We start from the raw sequence: 17,241 nt of genomic DNA on the forward strand, positions 1-17,241 counted from the left end.
ATGATTCAGTGTTGCTGCCAGAGATGAAGATCACAGAGCATTTGCTATCCTTGCCTAAGAATTCCTCAGGAAAAAAGGGTCAAATAGAGGGAAATATGTTAACTTATTTTGGCAAGGCTGGCTTTTTAACCAAAGACGTTTCTGTTTGAAACATGTATAAATAGGCATTGTTGCTAAGTGCATGTGGATGCAATTATAAAGACAAATAACAACAAATAACAACAAACAGCAACAAGGATAATCCCCATTTCAATGAAATGGGATTCATATTTATGAGCATCTTAGTTTAGATCTCTATTTATTATAAATTTTTTAGAAGCTTTAGCTTCTGTAGCTTGCTCCAGCTGAGCTTCACTTTTTATTGTTCTCTGTCAATATATTACTCTGGCATTTATCATTTGCCTTGCTTTCACATCTATCCACATTATACTAATGTTTATTAGAGGGCACTTGAAAAGTTTCAGAATTAACTACCATAGCTGAAACTATTCTATATAGATCTTTTTTTTTCCTTGTACCACAACAATAACCCAAATTCTGCTTAAAAGCTTATAAACCTATACCACCTTCAATGTATAAAGTCACAACTAGAAAGTTCAAAGGATGAAAAGTATGCTAAAACATAATGATCTTGATCCTCAGAGATCCCATAAAGACTCAGTGAATTTTCACACCACCATCTTGAGGTAGGCATTTTCCTTGAGAAAGCCATCCCCTTGTTCCTGTGGGATGAATTGAGAAACACAGAGATCAGGGATGAAAATTCTAGTGCCTGCTAATTTTAGCAAATTAGGTTTGAAAGGCAATGAGCTTGGATGCCATTATCAGCCAAGAAGGATGGGTCCATGTAAAAGGACTGTGGACCCTGTTGTAGCTGAAGTCAGTAATAGCTGAGGACACTCAGCCTCTACGAAAGTCATTTTCATATTGGAATGGGCAGGAAAAAAGGGCACCTGTAGTCAGGCAAGACTTTTGAAATAATGAAAAAATGTGAGTTTCCAAGATAACAAAGCAGGGAAGGAAACAAAGCTACTGGCTTCCTTTTTTCAGCCCTCAATATCATAATCTGTTTAATTGGAGCACACAAAAAAAAAATCTGAAGATTGGGTGCATCCTTGATCTGTTTCTAAATTTTTTTAATAGCAAGAAGAACATGTGCCATACACTGCCTGTGGGAAGTGCATACGGATGACTTTCTGTACAAGTGCAGTCTTATTCTGGGTAAAGTTCTCTTCTTATTCTTTCACCTCATTAATTCACTTCTCTAGTAAGTTTCTGAAAAAAGACCCCCCTGAACTGAACAAAAAGTAACAATGGAACAGGTTCAGTTGGATTTCCATCTGATTCATAAACCAAGCTCATAAAGCGTGGACCCACATGAAGTCACCAAATATTCATTAGCATAGAATAGAAAATATGTAGCAAACTGTCCTGCAGCTATAGCTTATGAGTTACACTTGTAAATGTGGTCTGTTGGTTTTTCCCTTATTATTTTAAGACAAATATCTTTGCTTCTGGGGGAAGAGGAGGAGTAGGAAAAAGTCTGGTTAATATGCTCTCTTCCCTTCCAGTTTCTATCCTACTTGTTCCAGCTGTCTGCTTCAATATCATGTCCCACAGTCTTGGACCTCTTTCAGTTTTTTTGTTTCATTCAACAGTGCAAAGCTGGGTACTTTCTAATCTTCCAGAACTGCTGCTTTAATTATGACTAAAACTTGAAAGCAGTCCAGTCACCCACAAAACATGGTGAGCATGCCCAGAGAGGTTGCCTGGAAAAGTTGAGTGTTTTAGCATTGCTGCATGTCCTTCTTTCCTGCAGCACAAACAGCAGCTGGAAAAGACCTCATCCTTGGTGACAGGAGACATATGGGAGACAGGAGGGTGGCTGGCAGCCCAGGAGACCCTCAGCCCTTAACACATCTGAAACACAAAGGAAAAAATTCTGGCTTGCTGTTGGGTTTGAAGAAGCAGGACTTCAGGTGGAAGGGAAGAGACATGGTGTAGGTTTGTCATTTGTGTTACTGCACTCTTAAGATGTGCAAGGTAGGGGGAGGTAGGTGGGTTCATGGCAATTTGCAGAGACAGTGAAAAAAGGATTGAGAGCTCTGTGGACCTCAGTGTCAGTAATAGAAAGAGAACTACCAAGAAATCAAAGCAGGAGGAGAAGCAGAAAGAGAGGAGATGGCAAGCAGGGTGGGCTGCATGGATCATTATTACAGCTCCTCCAGGTGATGAGCCTTGGCTTAAAATTTGGCCATTCCTTTGAGGAGTCTGTACTCTATAATATTATCATGTGAAAGAGTAGGTAGAGACCTCTCCATAATCAATGCAGATTTGCTAGTACACTTGCCATTCTCCCAATTGCCTTGTGTTAAAAGAGGAAGATTTCTTCCATCACATTCGTCGAGGCATAAGATTTGATTACTCATCTCATCATCTTCACTCTCCTTGGTACAAACCTTGTTATTAGTCCTAAAATGGACCATCTCTTTTCTTTCCTGCAGATTGACTTTGCTACATGAAAAAGAGGCTTCTTTTATGTATTCTATGGTTATTGCCTTCCATCTTCTTTGATCATTCCCTTGCAACGGAATGACAGGCAGAGAATTGGTTTCCTTTTGCCCATTGTAAAAAGCATTTTGAACTCACTTCTTCCTAAAGCCAGTGGTGCAACATTAACATCTTTCTTGCATTCCCTTGGCAGATTCTTTTGATTATTGCTTCAGTTATTGGAATCATTGTGTACAGACTCTGTGTTTTCCTGGTGTTTTCTTCAACATTGTCACAGCACATTAGTGGAACGGAGGCGATCCGCAAGTACTTGACTCCACAGACAGCCACTTCAGTAACTGCTTCACTCATCAGCTTTATAGTCATTATGGTTCTCAACATCATCTATGAAAAAGTGGCAATCCTGATTACTGACTTTGGTATGCTGCTGCTCTACCTCAGATAGAAACCTGGAGTAAAATCACAAGGAAAAAAATAGCCTGCATGCGTATAATAAGAGCTCAGATAAATCAACACCTGAACCGTATTGCAGAATTTTCCTACCAATGCCATCTAGAAATTTTCAAGTACAGATTTTCCCAATAGCAAAGGAATATTCTGCTCATGCCTGAAAACAGCATGAAAGATAAATTGTTTACAGTGTTATGCTTGTGAAACAGACAAAGCAAAGAAAATTACTATAATAACCAACCTTTATGAAAACAGATCAGTAACGCATAACACATTCAATTACATTAGCTTTTGTTTATAAGGAGAACAGCTATTTTCTTGTAAATAAATGAAATAAGGTCACTGTTCCAATGCTAGATACCATTCTCATGTTATTAAATAGATAAACTGTCATAAATATTATTTTTCTTTATATCCAGGCCATCAACATTAAAGTAGCTATTTTACTTTAGATGTGTGAAGTAGTGCAGTTTTAATATAGTTTCATTTAATACTATTTCATCAGTTCAAAGTGTTACATTTATATCTTTCCTGAGTGTGCTGGATTTGGGTGTGCTTTTTTTATCCTGAGCTACCAGAGTTTTTGCTTCTCTTTATTGTCAGGGAACAAATACTTTCCTTTTTTACAACTCATATAGTTTTAGAATTAGTGTAATAGTTATAGCATTCATGGGCATTATGTAGAGTCTACTGTATAATGCTTTCAGTCATATGAAGAAATACAAGGCATACACAGACTTTTCCAGCTGAGGCTCTGAAGCAGTTTGTAGGCTACTTGTAAGTTTTCTCTTTTTTTAGTTTCTCATTTTATTTCTTTTTTCAATTGCAGAGCTTCCAAGGACACAGACCGATTATGAAAACAGTCTAACAACAAAGATGTTCTTGTTCCAGTTTGTCAACTACTATTCTTCATGCTTCTACATAGCCTTCTTCAAGGGTAAATTTGTAGGGCATCCTGGAAATCCAGTCTATTGGCTAGGAAAGTATCGCAATGAAGAGGTAAGGCTGTATGATAGTGCTCTTTTGTTCTTTTTTAAACAGCAGGAACCACTGGTCCAGGTATTCTGCTGCAGTTAGGAGTGTGTAACATGGTTGTACAGATTTAACATCAGGGCTCAAGAAGTGGCTGCCTCCCAAGCCAATTGGCTCCCTAGGAACTCCTAGCATAAATTAATGTGACACAAGACCAGCTGTGCTTAGAAATATACTACTTGTACCCAGAAAAGCTTATTTACACATGGTGCAGCAACCTGTGTATCAGCACAGAGAGGAAGGGGAGAGCATCAGTAGAAACATTGCTGTTCATCCTCACCTGGTGACAGCACAGTACAAAGCTGCATAACTTCACCTGGTACTTCACTCTTTCACCAGTCTCCTATCAACATACCACATATGACCATATGTGGCCTGGAATTGTTTCGTGCATACATTACTGGAAAGCTTTGCCTAAATTGTCTTCTTGCATTGCTTTAAGAAATGTCATAATAAAAAAGAAATGCATTCTTTTAAATGCCTCATTCATTCCTGAAAAGTTACCCAAGTTCAAAATTTTTTCATGTGACCCCCAACCTTCAGTGTGATCCAGGAGGATGTCTCCTTGAACTCACAACTCAGCTTGCCATCATAGTAGGAGGTAAATCAATCTGGAACAACATTCAAGAAGTGCTTCTTCCGTAAGTTCAAACAATTAAGTAATCTTTCATATTTCAGAAATACTGCTTTTGCTTGATACCTTCAGGTATTTGCTCACTAAATTTGTTAAGCAGTTATTGTAGTCTAAAAGAATATGACTAGCCTTTTGGGGCCTTTTTAGACCAGATAATTTCAGTCTGGTAGCTCTGAGCTCCTACCTCCGTTGTTCTGACTGATTTTTCATTGTAATCAGAAGTGCTTTCTTCCTCTGTAAATCAGTCTCAATGTGTTTCAGGTTGGATTCTTAGAACTGAGGCAAGAGAAACTCAGAAAACATTAAACTAAATACTGTTGATTAATTCTGAGTGGAATTATTTGTTTTTATCTATTGGGATTTTAAAATTAATGCATAAATTATTAATTTAACTCACAGTTTTAGGGTCACATTTGACATTCACAGTACCTACACATTCTTTTTTAGAGGGGCAGATCTCTGGAAGGTCATGTTTTAGTGTAAATAATAAACAAAAACAAATGTAAACAATAAGCAAAACATAAAAACAATAAACAGCAATGCCCTCCATTTAATTTAGGTTAAGATGCTATCCAGGACTCTGTTCCCACTCCCAGATTTGTTCTTTGTTTAATTCCCATGAAAGGTGGTTATGTTGCTTGGAGTAGGGAGCTCCTAGGTTGCTTATGCTCTCCTGGATGCTATAAGCACCATTGCACTGCATTGTACTCCTTCCAAGCCCATGAGTTGTGCTCCTTTGCTTCAAAGTGACCCCACTTCAAAGTGTGTCATAAATACTGTGTAGAGTTGAGACTTGAGATACTGTTCCTCCAGACCTCAGTGCTGCATAGATGCTGGACGTGTAGACCCATCCTTCTTTTCAGCATCTTCTTTTACCTGAGGAAGGGTCCTTAGCCTGAGCATGCCTGCAGATGTCTGCTCCAGCCATAGACAACTGACTCCTCCTGCTTTGGACAGCAAATATCTGATCAGAATTTTGAATTCACTTCTAAGGGTGACAAGTTACATTTAGGTGCTGAAAAGCAGAGTATCACTTCTGGATCTGGTTCTTAACTCTTCTCTCATTCTCCATGTCTGCAAGTATAGAGAGAATCATTTCCTTTTTCTCTGTGGAACGATGTTCACCCAATTCCCTCTTTTTTAATGAGGTTCTTTGGCTGCTGAAAATGGCTATAGCCAATTCATCAGTTTTCTTACATTCTCATGCAAGCCTTTCAGATGAGATCAGCCTCACTTTGATCCTTGGGAAGGTAAAGGAACAGCTAACCTCAGCTTTTTTCAGTACTATTGTGCTCCTACCTTTCCAACTAACCCTGGAAAGCCTTACCAGGCACATGAAGGACAAGAAAGCCATCAGGGGCAGACATACATTGACCATGGGGAAGTCATGGTTGACCAACCTGCTAATCTTCTACGATGAAATTATTGTCTCAGTAGATGAGGGGGGAGCAGTGGATATTGTCTGCCTGGGCTTTAGTAATGCTGCTGACACTGTCTTCCTTAAAAGGCTCCCTGAGAAGCTGTTGAAGTATGAGCTGGATGAGCAGAGTGAGGTGACTGAAAACGTGCTGAACAGGCAGGCCCAAAGGGTGGTGATCAGAGTCATGAAGTGGAGTTGGAGGCGCAGTGAAACCCAGGGGTCACTGCATCTTCATTAATGATCTGAATGAGGGAACAAAGTGCACTCTCAGCAGCTTTGCTGATGACACCAGACTGATCAATCAGAGGGTTGTCCTGCCACCCAGAGGGACCTTGACAGGCTGGAGAAATGGACTGACAAGAATTCAGCAAGGGGAAGTAGGAAGTCTGTACCTGAAGAGGAACTGCTCCATACACCAGTATGTGCTGGGGGCCACCCAGCTGGAAAGGATCTGAGATTCCTGCTGGACACAAAGTTCAGCATCAGCCAGCAGAGTTCTCCTGTAGCAAAGAAGGCTGATGGTGTCACTGGCTGCATTAGAAGAAGTGTTGCCAGCAGATCAAGGGAGATGATTCTCCCCCTCTACTCATCACTGGTGAGGACACACCTGGAGTTCTGTGTCCAGTTCTGGGCCCCCCAGTAAACAGAGATATGGACATACTGGAGAGAGTCCAGCAAAGGGCCACAAGCAGGATTACAGGACTAGAGCACTTCATATATGAGGAGAGGCTGAGTGAGCTGGGATTGTTCAGCCTGGAGAGGAGATGGGTCAGGGACATGACATCTCATCAACATGTACAAATACCTGAAGGGTGAGAGTAAGGAAGAGGGAAGCAGACCAATCTCAGAGATGCCCAGTGACAGGACCAGAGGAAATGGGCACAAACTGAAACACAGAAGATTCCCTCTGAAAATAAAACACAAGGTGCCTTCCAACCATTCGAACCACAATTTCAACCATTCTATGATTCTGTGAGTTTTGTGGTCAGAAGGAGTTAGTATGAAAACCACAGTCCTACTTTTAAGTTGGTTTATTGTTACTTTGAATTTTATGTGGTCACTCACCTGTACAACATAAGTATAAATCACTATGATTCTGATGTATTGCCCCTCTTATTTATGGTTGTAAATACCTGCTTTCAGGATAAGGCAACAGGAGATTATACTCACATTTGAAGGAAATTTCCAGTAATTCAAGAATAATTAAATCCATTGTCCAAAGCTATAGCAGCACAAATGTCTTTTTTTTTTTTTTTTTTCACTTTACTGAACCTTTTAGGTTGTTTTACCAATGTTAGTGGTCTTTTTCTCCTTGGCTGATAGTTGGGTTAAGAATCTGATTGGAAGACACTGTGCAGCTGCTAGATCAGAAAAAGTTGTTCCACGCTGGGAACATGACTACCACCTGCAGCCCATTGGAAAGCTTGGACTCTTTTATGAGTATCTTGAAATGGGTAAGTGGCAGTTCAGTTTGGATTCACTATCACTGCTGGATACAACCATGCTTAAAAAAAAAAAACCTCTTCATGCAATTCTTGATATGTTTATAGACTGAGGAGACATGAATGCTTCCCAAGAGAAGTTTTGATGAGTCATTGTAGATTGTTTTGCAGGCTTTTCTTGAGAAACTATTCCTCAATCCAATTTATAGCTAGGAAACAGTATGTGGTTCTACAAGGAGGAAAACTGCTGCTTCTTTGCCCCATCCTCTGCAAAGTGCATCCAGAAGGCAGACCACTGCCATGTTCTGGCATTGTACAGCTGAGCCCTGTCTCAGACTTCTCTGCCAGGGATCTGCAGTCACCAGCACTTGTCACTGCTTCCTTGGGTGCTGGCAAATCTCTGTTTGTTGCCACCATTCATTTTGTCCAGCGTACCTCTGGCAACACCCAGACACCAATAAGACAATTGTTCGTTTGGGCTTTCCAGCACAGCACTGAGGCAAACAATCATTAGATTTCCAAGTCTTCGTGATGAAGACATAGGGAAGAAACAGATGTTTAAATACCCTGAATAGTTCCTCTTGGTGTGTTGTGACTTGCAGCATTTCTGTGTCCCTCCACCAAACAGCTTTTTTCTATACTGTTGTGCTCCTACCTTCTCACACATGTGATTTGCTAGGAACACAGCTACTCTTCCCTCTCTCCCACAAATATATATAAGTATATGTGTGCTCAGATATGCTTCTCTTCCATCAGTGAAAGTCCCATCAATGTATGTAACCTCTCCCTTTGACAGTTATACAGTTTGGTTTTGTGACTCTGTTTGTGGCCTCATTTCCCCTGGCTCCTCTTCTGGCCCTCATGAACAACATGTTGGAAATCCGGTTGGATGCGTGGAAGCTGACGACCCAGTTCAGGCGCATGGTTCCCCAGAAGGCACAGGACATCGGCGCCTGGCAGCCCATCATGCAGGGCATAGCCATTCTGGCAGTGGCCACCAACGTAAGTACTGGGCCAACAACTACTAAAGGTTAAATGATCCTAAATGAATTATGAGCATCAGTCTCTTAAGACTTCAGCCCCTGTGAAACTGTTACTTTCGAGATGTTTTGGAAACAGATTATGGCTGCCATCTAAAATATTCTATCTAAAGAATAGGAATTTTAGAGCTGCTAGAGTCTTCAAAAAGGCCTGTTATATATGAGGTGTTGTTTTAGGTGTCTATTGCTAAACTACAGTGCATCTGAGGCTTACAGTGTATCTAATGCATACAGTGCATTAGAGTTTTGCAACCTTTTTTCACTCCAGTGTGAAAAAATATTGAATGTGCTATACTCCTCAAGGCATCGCTGAAAATGTGAAGTCCTTGTTGTGCAAAAGTATATTGACAGCTTGGTTTTACCCTCTGTCACACTCAGTCGCAGTGTTCATGTGACTGTTAACTGCAGGCTTGTTTCTTATATCATCATCCTTTTTGGAGTTAACTTTCCCACATCAGTGTCAGGGTGGCTCTTGTGCATTTGCCACCAGCATCAGGGGTGCTATTGGCATGCGAGGGGCAAGATTGCTGTGTCCAAAAGGCCCTGCTGCAAGCACTGTAAGGACCTCAAAGAAATCAGTATTTCTTTCTGATGAAGTATGGGCTCTAAAGCCATATACTAGCTCAAATGCTAGAAGCTGTTTCCTTCCTTTAGCATGTTTTTTCTTGTTTAACACCCAGGGTCTAGCCCAAGCCATCAGTCTTTCCCTTCCTTCATTTTTCTGTGGTGCACAGAAACTGTTTCTTCTCTTGTGAGTAACACATTACAGCTGATTAGTCTTGGGGAGTGTATCATCATCTCCTTCATGCATTACCTTTGGAACAACTGGTAGTAGCTTGTGAGCAGCTCTTGCACAAAACTATCAGTTCTGCAGCTTGCCTCTCAGGCACTGGACTTGCTGTTGCACGATACCAAAGCATCTGGTGTTGATTTGAAGACTGATTTTAATTAGTTATGGTACAAATGGAAAACTGTGTGCAGTAAAGTTTGAGAAGGAGAGAATGTACTGTTTGTTTGTAGTTCTTCACTGCAATACTCTGAAATGCAGCCCATAATTCCGGAGGAAAAAAAGTATTTCCTTTGAGATGATGCTGTAGGATTAGCTTTCGTATTTCTGTTCTTGCAGCTCTCTGGAGCACATCTGGAGATCATTCTGAGAGAGGGAGGAGAATGGGATGGGATTCAGATTTAGGATGATGAGAGACCTGAGGCCTTGCAGAAAAAATCAATAATAGCAAATACTAAGTTGTGTAAATACCATATTCCAGCATCTTTCTAAATGATACACAGAAGCAGCACCAAGCTCATTTGGTCCAAATGAAGATGGGATTTTTTTTGCCTTACTGTTGAGTTGCTATTTGTTCATTTATGGTCTGACTGGATAAGCTAATGAACAGAAATTATATTTAACTAAAACTTTCTGTACTTGCACTTCGGTTAAAAACAGAGTGATTTAGGTGTAAGGTCTCCTTGCAACTGCAAGACATGGTATATATCTTTCCAGCCAGAAACACCTACTCTGTGTGTAAATATAAAAAACACATAATTTTAACTTCATTGCACTGGCATGGAATGCTTAAAAACAGTTTTTAAAAGTGCATGCCAACTACATTTGATTTTAGACAGAGTGTGGTACAAAAAAAATTCATATCCTTGAAAATTTTAAACAAGTTTATTTTAGTCGTAGTATATCTCCCCTTTCTTTCTCATCAACTAAATCAGCTTTCTCTCAACTGAACTCAATTGTAACAATATTCTGGAGAACCAAATACAGCTTTTGGACCAGTATCTAAAGTCTTTTTTCTGCAGCTTTTGTCTTAACTAAAGAGTTTAGCCTTTCAGGTAGTTCAGAGTAAGCCAATTCACAGGGTAAGACATTAGGATAGTGTTCAATATTTGGCAGTGGTACTACTGGAAGTGGGGTGGGTCTTTTACCCTTTTCAGCTCCTTGCCCTTTCCCTTCCCTCCCTTTTCCCCTTGTTACTGTCTCTTTTGTTGTGCTGGCACCAGCATTTTGGCAAACACATGATGAACCAGATCAGGGAGTGGATCCAACCAGGATTCTCTGCTGGATCAGTGCCATGGTCTTGATCTGCTGCACAGCTTCATGGATGTGTCACTGACTGGTAGGGGCAGAGGCAGGAGGGGCAGTGGTTGTTTTAGCTAGCACTGCCACCAAACTGTTGTTTAAGGAACTGTAGAAGAGGTGTCTGCCTTTCTTTTATTTTTTTTTTTTTTTTTTTTTTTGCCCCTTTCTTCTCTCTCCCCTTCCCTTTTTTTACAGCTGTTATAATATCTCCTCAGATTGGGGTTCTCTTGCTGGGAATGCTACAGAAAGGTGGACAGGTTTTACCCCATCTCATGAAAAGAAGGAAATACAGACTGCATGAGTTGCAGGGTGGCATGAAGGGGAATAAAATACAGATATTAACCAGGTCTTATGATCCTTTGATACCTACTACTGCTTAGCTTTGCCATTTCTTCTGTCTCACACCCTTACTACAGCATTTATTCTGCCCCTTTTATGTATTTTTGCCTACACCTCTTCTCTTTGATCCCCTTAGATCCCTGCTTTACACCTTTCCCTTCCATGTCTCCTCTGGTTCTTTCCACCCATGTTGTCAAGCATTTTTTCCCCTGCTGTGGGACAGAAAACTTCTCTTTTAGCCCCAGCCTCTCACTCCTCAGAGGTCATCATGAGTTGGTCAGGCAGCCTCTTGCTGAGCACTCGGTGCAGATCTTGCTTGCCAGTGGAAAGTCTTCCTCACAGGGAAAACTTCTGACTTTGCAGCAGCAGAGGAGATGGGATTAAACACAGTTAACCTGTCCTCCATAACAGGATGTTTTGGGAAGTTCATGAGTTTAGAAAAGACTTCCCACAACAAACCCACGGATCCAATTTCCTGCCCAGTTTGTTACCAGTGGGCTGAGCATGGCAGGGACTGTCTGGGGAGCAAGATAAAAACAAATGGTCACGTCATATGTAAACCAGCATTATGCAGCTGCTACTAAAATAATTACCTTGGCATCAAGAGCAGTTTCCACATGTCCTGACACTGAAACTTATGAGGCAACAACTGCCAAGATGAATTTAGGCTGGCTAGCACCTCAGAAAGAGTGGGATGTTTCCAGACTCAGAGATGGATCATCTAGATATATATAGTTGATTTAATTCTTTTACTTGAACCTCAGGCTTCCTGGTGAAATTTAATTTTCTATTATTGAAGGACTCTTCTGTTGTTTCCAAGATTTCATTAGGCAGGATTTCTTTAAGCATCTCGTATGTACCTCTGATAGCAAACATGTTTGCTGAAGGTTTCCTTAGAGCACATTAAGGTGAGTTTGACTGCTGACCTCCACTGCATGTTCATGAGGAAAGAAGTGTATTACAGCATCACTTTTTTAAGGCGTCCAGCAGAGTTAGCATAATTTAAAACCCGTATAGAGTGCACATTCCAGAAAGAGATTGTTTTATGCCCATGAGTGACTACATGCTCATTTACAGAGGGAGCCACTAACTGGAAAAGCACATATTTTCTATTTTTAGCTCATACTGTAACTTTTGCAATACTAAGTTTATGGCAAAGCCATGCATATTAAGGCTTATTGCTTAAATGCTGCTCTGCTTTTTTCTCTTCTTTTTCTGAAATGCAGGCTATGATAATTGCTTTTACATCTGACATGATTCCTCGTCTGGTTTATTACTGGTCCTTTTCAGTCCCTCCTTATGGGAGCCACAGCAGTCACACTATGAAAGGATATATAAACAGTACACTTTCTGTCTTCAATATATCAGACTTCAAGAATGCAAGCAAGCCATTTTCCCCTTGGTTTGGGAACCAAACAACATGCAGGCAAGTGTTGAATAACCATTCTTTTCCGATGAGAAAAATAAATACTTTATATATATATATATATATATATATCCAAATAGCCTAATTCAGTTAGCAATATCCAATAAGAGATGTTAAAACATAGTAAAAAACAGTATATTTTGAATGGTAAGCCTGAGTGGAAATATTCACCCCTAAAGCTTGTGCTACTCAGAAAAAACTTAGTTTGTATTTCTCAAAATTCATAGTCTTACCAAAAAAAAAAATCACTTTTTATAGCTCTTAATACAGTTGTAGGGAAAAAAAAGAAAAAAAAAAACAACAAACGTTTCATCCAAATATAGCAAATAAGAAGTTTACCCATGACTGTTCCTGAATGCATTAAGCTGGGACATGTCTTGCTCCATCCTCTGGCCACAGTGCCTAACTGCAGAGGTGCCTGAAACAAGTTCCCGACTCTCCTGCTTTGCTTTCAGGTATCGGGATCTCCGCTACCCCCCTGGTCACCAGCAGCAGTATGAGCACAACATATACTACTGGCATGTCATTGCAGCCAAGCTGGCTTTCATCATTGTCATGGAGGTAACAGGACAGAATTTCGAGTATTACTTTCTTCCCTTCCCTCCATGCAGAAACTCCTTCAAAGGCATTCTGACCAGGCACAGCTAGCATGAGGAAAAGCCTGGGAGATGTAGCACCAGTGGGAAAAGAAGTCTCTGAAGTCACAACAGCAAAGGATTGCCCCACATGTTTGTAGTGTCTTCTCCCAGGAACTGTAGAATTGTTTTTAGTATCAAAAATAGAAGGGACAGTTAAGCCAAAAATAATTTTACATATACTCACAGGAAGTTTGCAGTCAGCCTCATGAATACATATAGAGAATAGATAACCTCTAGCAGAGTGAAGTGGATGAAGACAGTCAAGAGGTGAGTCTCTGGATGAGCATAAAGAAGCTACTTCCTCTGCAGGTGCAATCTGGGTTTACAAAAGATGGGATTCCCTCCAAGATGAAGGGAGAGGAATATCAGGTATTACATTATTAGGTATTACAATACAAAATGTACTTAGGGCCTGATCCAGGGACTGCTGAAGTCACCAGAAACATGCAATGATTCAAATCAGTATCCCCATAGCAAAGAAAAGTCCATTGCCCCAGATTCATTTGAACAAACCTAGAACAATTTTAAGAGAAAGTAACCAATATTTCCATGCAGGGGAGTAACACTGGGCACCAGATTTCCCCCAAAGCAGACAGAGAAGTCCTTGTTAAAATCAGGATTAGAAATTCTGTTTATCAGACAGTGCTATTCATTAGTCAGACCTGCTTTTTAAAATAATGTTGCCCTGGCAGAGATACTGGTTCAGGACCAGCTGAGTCTTTAAGAGAGAATGTGACATTTCAATTTCTATTGTTGTTAAAAGAACAATAATAAATAATTGATGATCATGATAATAATAATGTCCTGTTCAGCTGGACTAACATTTTTTTTTCATTTTCACCTTTTCCAGCATGTCATATACTTTGTGAAGTTTATTATCTCATATGCAATTCCAGATGTATCACAAAAGACCAAGAGCAAGGTCCAACGAGAGAAGTATCTAACACAGAAACTGTTGCATGAGAACAATCTCAAAATTGTGAAAAAAAATATGGGGAAAATAGCTGATAAAATTATCAAAGGAGTAGACAGCACTTTCCGACCTAAAGCTGAATAAGTATTTTTTTATACGGAATAACAATACTTAGGCAACTAATACCTGTCCAGATATTACCAATAGCTAATCAAACACTTTTGATTACTCCCCTTTACTCAACATTGTTTGTTGCAACAGCTACCTGCTTTTTTACCTATATCCCTTGGACAAATGCAACCACTGTGACTCGGATAAGAGTTACCAATTTTTAAACAGCTTTAGTGGGACATATTTTTTTAACACATGAAGGTAAAGATCATTTATCCTCTTAAGACATTGCAGATTAATTCTCAAATATAGAGAGTGCTTTCCACTTTATTTACGCATCACCTATTAGATCTTCTGCTTGACCTGAGTAAAACCTTAAGAAGAAGTAAGATTTGTTTTCAGAATACCATCAAATCCTCTGATGGAGTTTTGATTACTTGCTAATGCAAACCCCAGCTATAAAATGAAGAGGAAAAGCCAAAACATGGAGGAAAGAGAAAGAAGATATGACTCAAAATCATGTTGTTAAGCCACTGGAACTGACATCATAAGCGCTGTTGTGTGCTACATTGAATTAGGTATGCATACTGAGACTGAAATGGATAACAAAATATTTCAATTAATCATGGACTTGGATCACAAAAAGCAGCAGGGCTGTAAGCCCATCCTGTTCATCAATCTCTGTGTAAACAGAATTGCCTTTGAAATCAATGCATACAAACTGACTTTACAGCACTCTGAGTGAGTAGAAAACTCTGGTATTTTACCCTTCCCCAGTCAATGTGCTTTCATTAGTTCACTTGACCATTCTGCTCTGAATGACCAAAGCCTTGAAGGTCTCCTACCTGTAACAGTCTTGAGTGTGAAAAGTCTTTTCATGTACTAAATCAGTGTTTTTGGAGGGCTCTCTTTTGCATTTCTCCCACACCAGAGCCACCATGTTCTTCCCTGAGAGCTTTCAACATAGGAAGAATGTGCAGCTGGACCTGTTGTGGTTCAGTATTGAGAGATAAAAAGTGCATTCTGACAAGACCATGAAACTGTTGAAACTGGAGATTGTAATAAGCCATTTAATGTGCCTTAGCTATGTCTTGAACTTTTAAATAACTAGAAATTATGTTAGAGGTGTAGATGCATGCACTAGAACTGTCAGTCACCTTCAGGTTAGGTTGCAGGTCTCCTCGGCTAGACTGGCTCCAGTTTGCAAACTGGGAGTTAGGGAATTCCAGATTAAGCATGTTGCATGTGGACCTCAGCCTTGTAGCTGCAGCAGTGATATTCCAGATTACTAACTTGCTTTCTCTTTTAACAGTTTTAGTGGACCAATTTCTGCCAATTCTGAAAAGCAAAATCTTGTTAAAAAGGCAAAAGCACTCCTGTACTCTGTAAAACAGATGATTACTTTGTGTTTGTACTCTTAAATGTAATAGATATGAAGAATTTTTAGGCAGATTGTTCATTTAGCTTTTTAGGTATTAAGAAGTTCATTGCAGTGAAGTTATTTGCAGAACCTAAATAGCATTTCTAAGGTGTATTTGATTCTATTAATAATCAGAAGGAATCAAACATCTGAATTTTGTAGCAAAACTTCCAAATACTGACTGCTGTGTATCTCAGGTATCCTCTGCAACAGCAACACTTAAACCAGAAGTAGCAGATGAGGGGATTCCTTTCAGCAGTGATGATACACAAGCTTTCGATCAGCAAGACTTAGCATGTTTGCATGGAAGAGCTTGAAAGAAGATCTTGGTTCAAAAATCAAGGAAAGATGAAAGAAAGAAGCTCACAGGTTTCAGAGAACCATTTGCATTTCTGACCCTGAAAGACTGAAGCTTCTTTGTTATAATGCCCATAAAATGCATGGGCACCACATGAAAAGAAAAGAAATATGTAGGACAGAAATACAAGGTAGACTATAACAATAGATGACATTCCACCAGAATAGAGATAGAACCACTGCTTCTGTTGTCCAGAAAGCTAACCAACATCACTTCATTGCACAGGGAATTCTAGCCATTGCCATTTCAGCTTTGCTATCATTAGAATCATGACAAGTCTTTATTTTACTAGGATGCAAATATAAATTGGGTAGGTGGATAAACTCTCAGAAGTGTCTAAACAAGACAGAATATCTTGTCCAAAATATATCTACTCAATACTGATTTGAACTTCTTCCTGGATCATGGTATGGTTGGGTTTGGAAAGGACCTCTGGAAGTCACCTGGTCCAGCCCCACTGCTCAAGCAGGGCCACCTAGAACATGCTTCCCAGGACCATCTCCAGATGACTGGAATATCTCCCAGGATGGAGACTTCACAAGCTACTGTGCCAACCAAACTCCTGAGCAACCTGTGTCAATGCAAAAGTGGAAAAGTATTGCTTGATGTTCATAGGGAACCTTCTGTGTTTCAGTTTGTGTCCATTGCCTCTGATTTTGTCACTTCACAGTATACCAAACAAAATTTTAAAACAAATTTTTGTCCAAAAAACTGTTTCATGGAACAGTATTAGTGAAGTTCTCAGGATTTCCCTGTGGAAAATGCTTAAAAGGCCAGTCAGTTTCTTGCAGACTTGGAGATATGAATATTTTAGCTTTGAGCTGTCTCTTCCCCATCTGCAGTTGTGTTCAGCTGAGATGCCATTTCCATACACCCTTCAGTGAGGACAGTGCCAAATGTGCCTTAAACATCCTTTCAGGTGTGGTGTTGGAGGCCTGGGGCAGGCAAGGAGGCATCCTGTGATAAGAGGGGGGAGAAAAGCATCACAAAATAGACCATTTCAGGTAATTACTTGATCTTAGGACAGTATTTATTGCCCTCTTTGAGAAGTAAATAGAGAAGGAGACAAAGGAATTCAGGGCTTTGCCTGGGGCCACGCTGTGAGCAGCGGCAGAGCTTAAGGCTGATTTCCAGGAGTGCCTGCTCGTCTTCTTGTTTGGTTCCTGCGGCTTCTCTCAGTTTCCCCTTTTTTACGTTGTTGTGGTGGAGTTGGTGGAGTTTCTTAAAGGGGCAGGTGACCCCATAGTGTCACCAGGAGTTTGTATTCCTGATTTCAATTTAATGACTTGAAAAAACATGCTACAGCAGCAAAGCTTTTACACCCATGCCTTGTCCTCTTCACATAACACATCCTCATCTGGGGGTGTTTTTACATTTCCATCTGTTCAGATCCAGAGTGTGCTTTTGAAACCAGCCCT

General features: G+C 40.2%; 1 protein-coding gene across 1 annotated transcript in view; it reads left to right on the forward strand.

The window, feature by feature from the left end:
- ANO6 (anoctamin 6) overlaps positions 1-14,078 on the forward strand; it is a 110,342-nt gene extending 96,264 nt beyond the window's left edge. Inside the window, exons 13-21 of the mRNA XM_030469505.1 lie at positions 1,144-1,221; positions 2,705-2,930; positions 3,791-3,960; positions 4,537-4,634; positions 7,371-7,501; positions 8,286-8,491; positions 12,184-12,383; positions 12,839-12,944; positions 13,872-14,078. Of these exons, the coding sequence (XP_030325365.1) occupies positions 1,144-1,221; positions 2,705-2,930; positions 3,791-3,960; positions 4,537-4,634; positions 7,371-7,501; positions 8,286-8,491; positions 12,184-12,383; positions 12,839-12,944; positions 13,872-14,078 (1,422 nt within the window). The remainder of the gene's footprint in view (positions 1-1,143; positions 1,222-2,704; positions 2,931-3,790; positions 3,961-4,536; positions 4,635-7,370; positions 7,502-8,285; positions 8,492-12,183; positions 12,384-12,838; positions 12,945-13,871) is intronic.
- Positions 14,079-17,241: the final 3,163 nt, after the last annotated feature.

The sequence above is a fragment of the Calypte anna genome, chromosome 1 (assembly GCF_003957555.1).
Source record: "Calypte anna isolate BGI_N300 chromosome 1, bCalAnn1_v1.p, whole genome shotgun sequence".
NCBI classification, from domain to species: domain Eukaryota; kingdom Metazoa; phylum Chordata; class Aves; order Apodiformes; family Trochilidae; genus Calypte; species Calypte anna.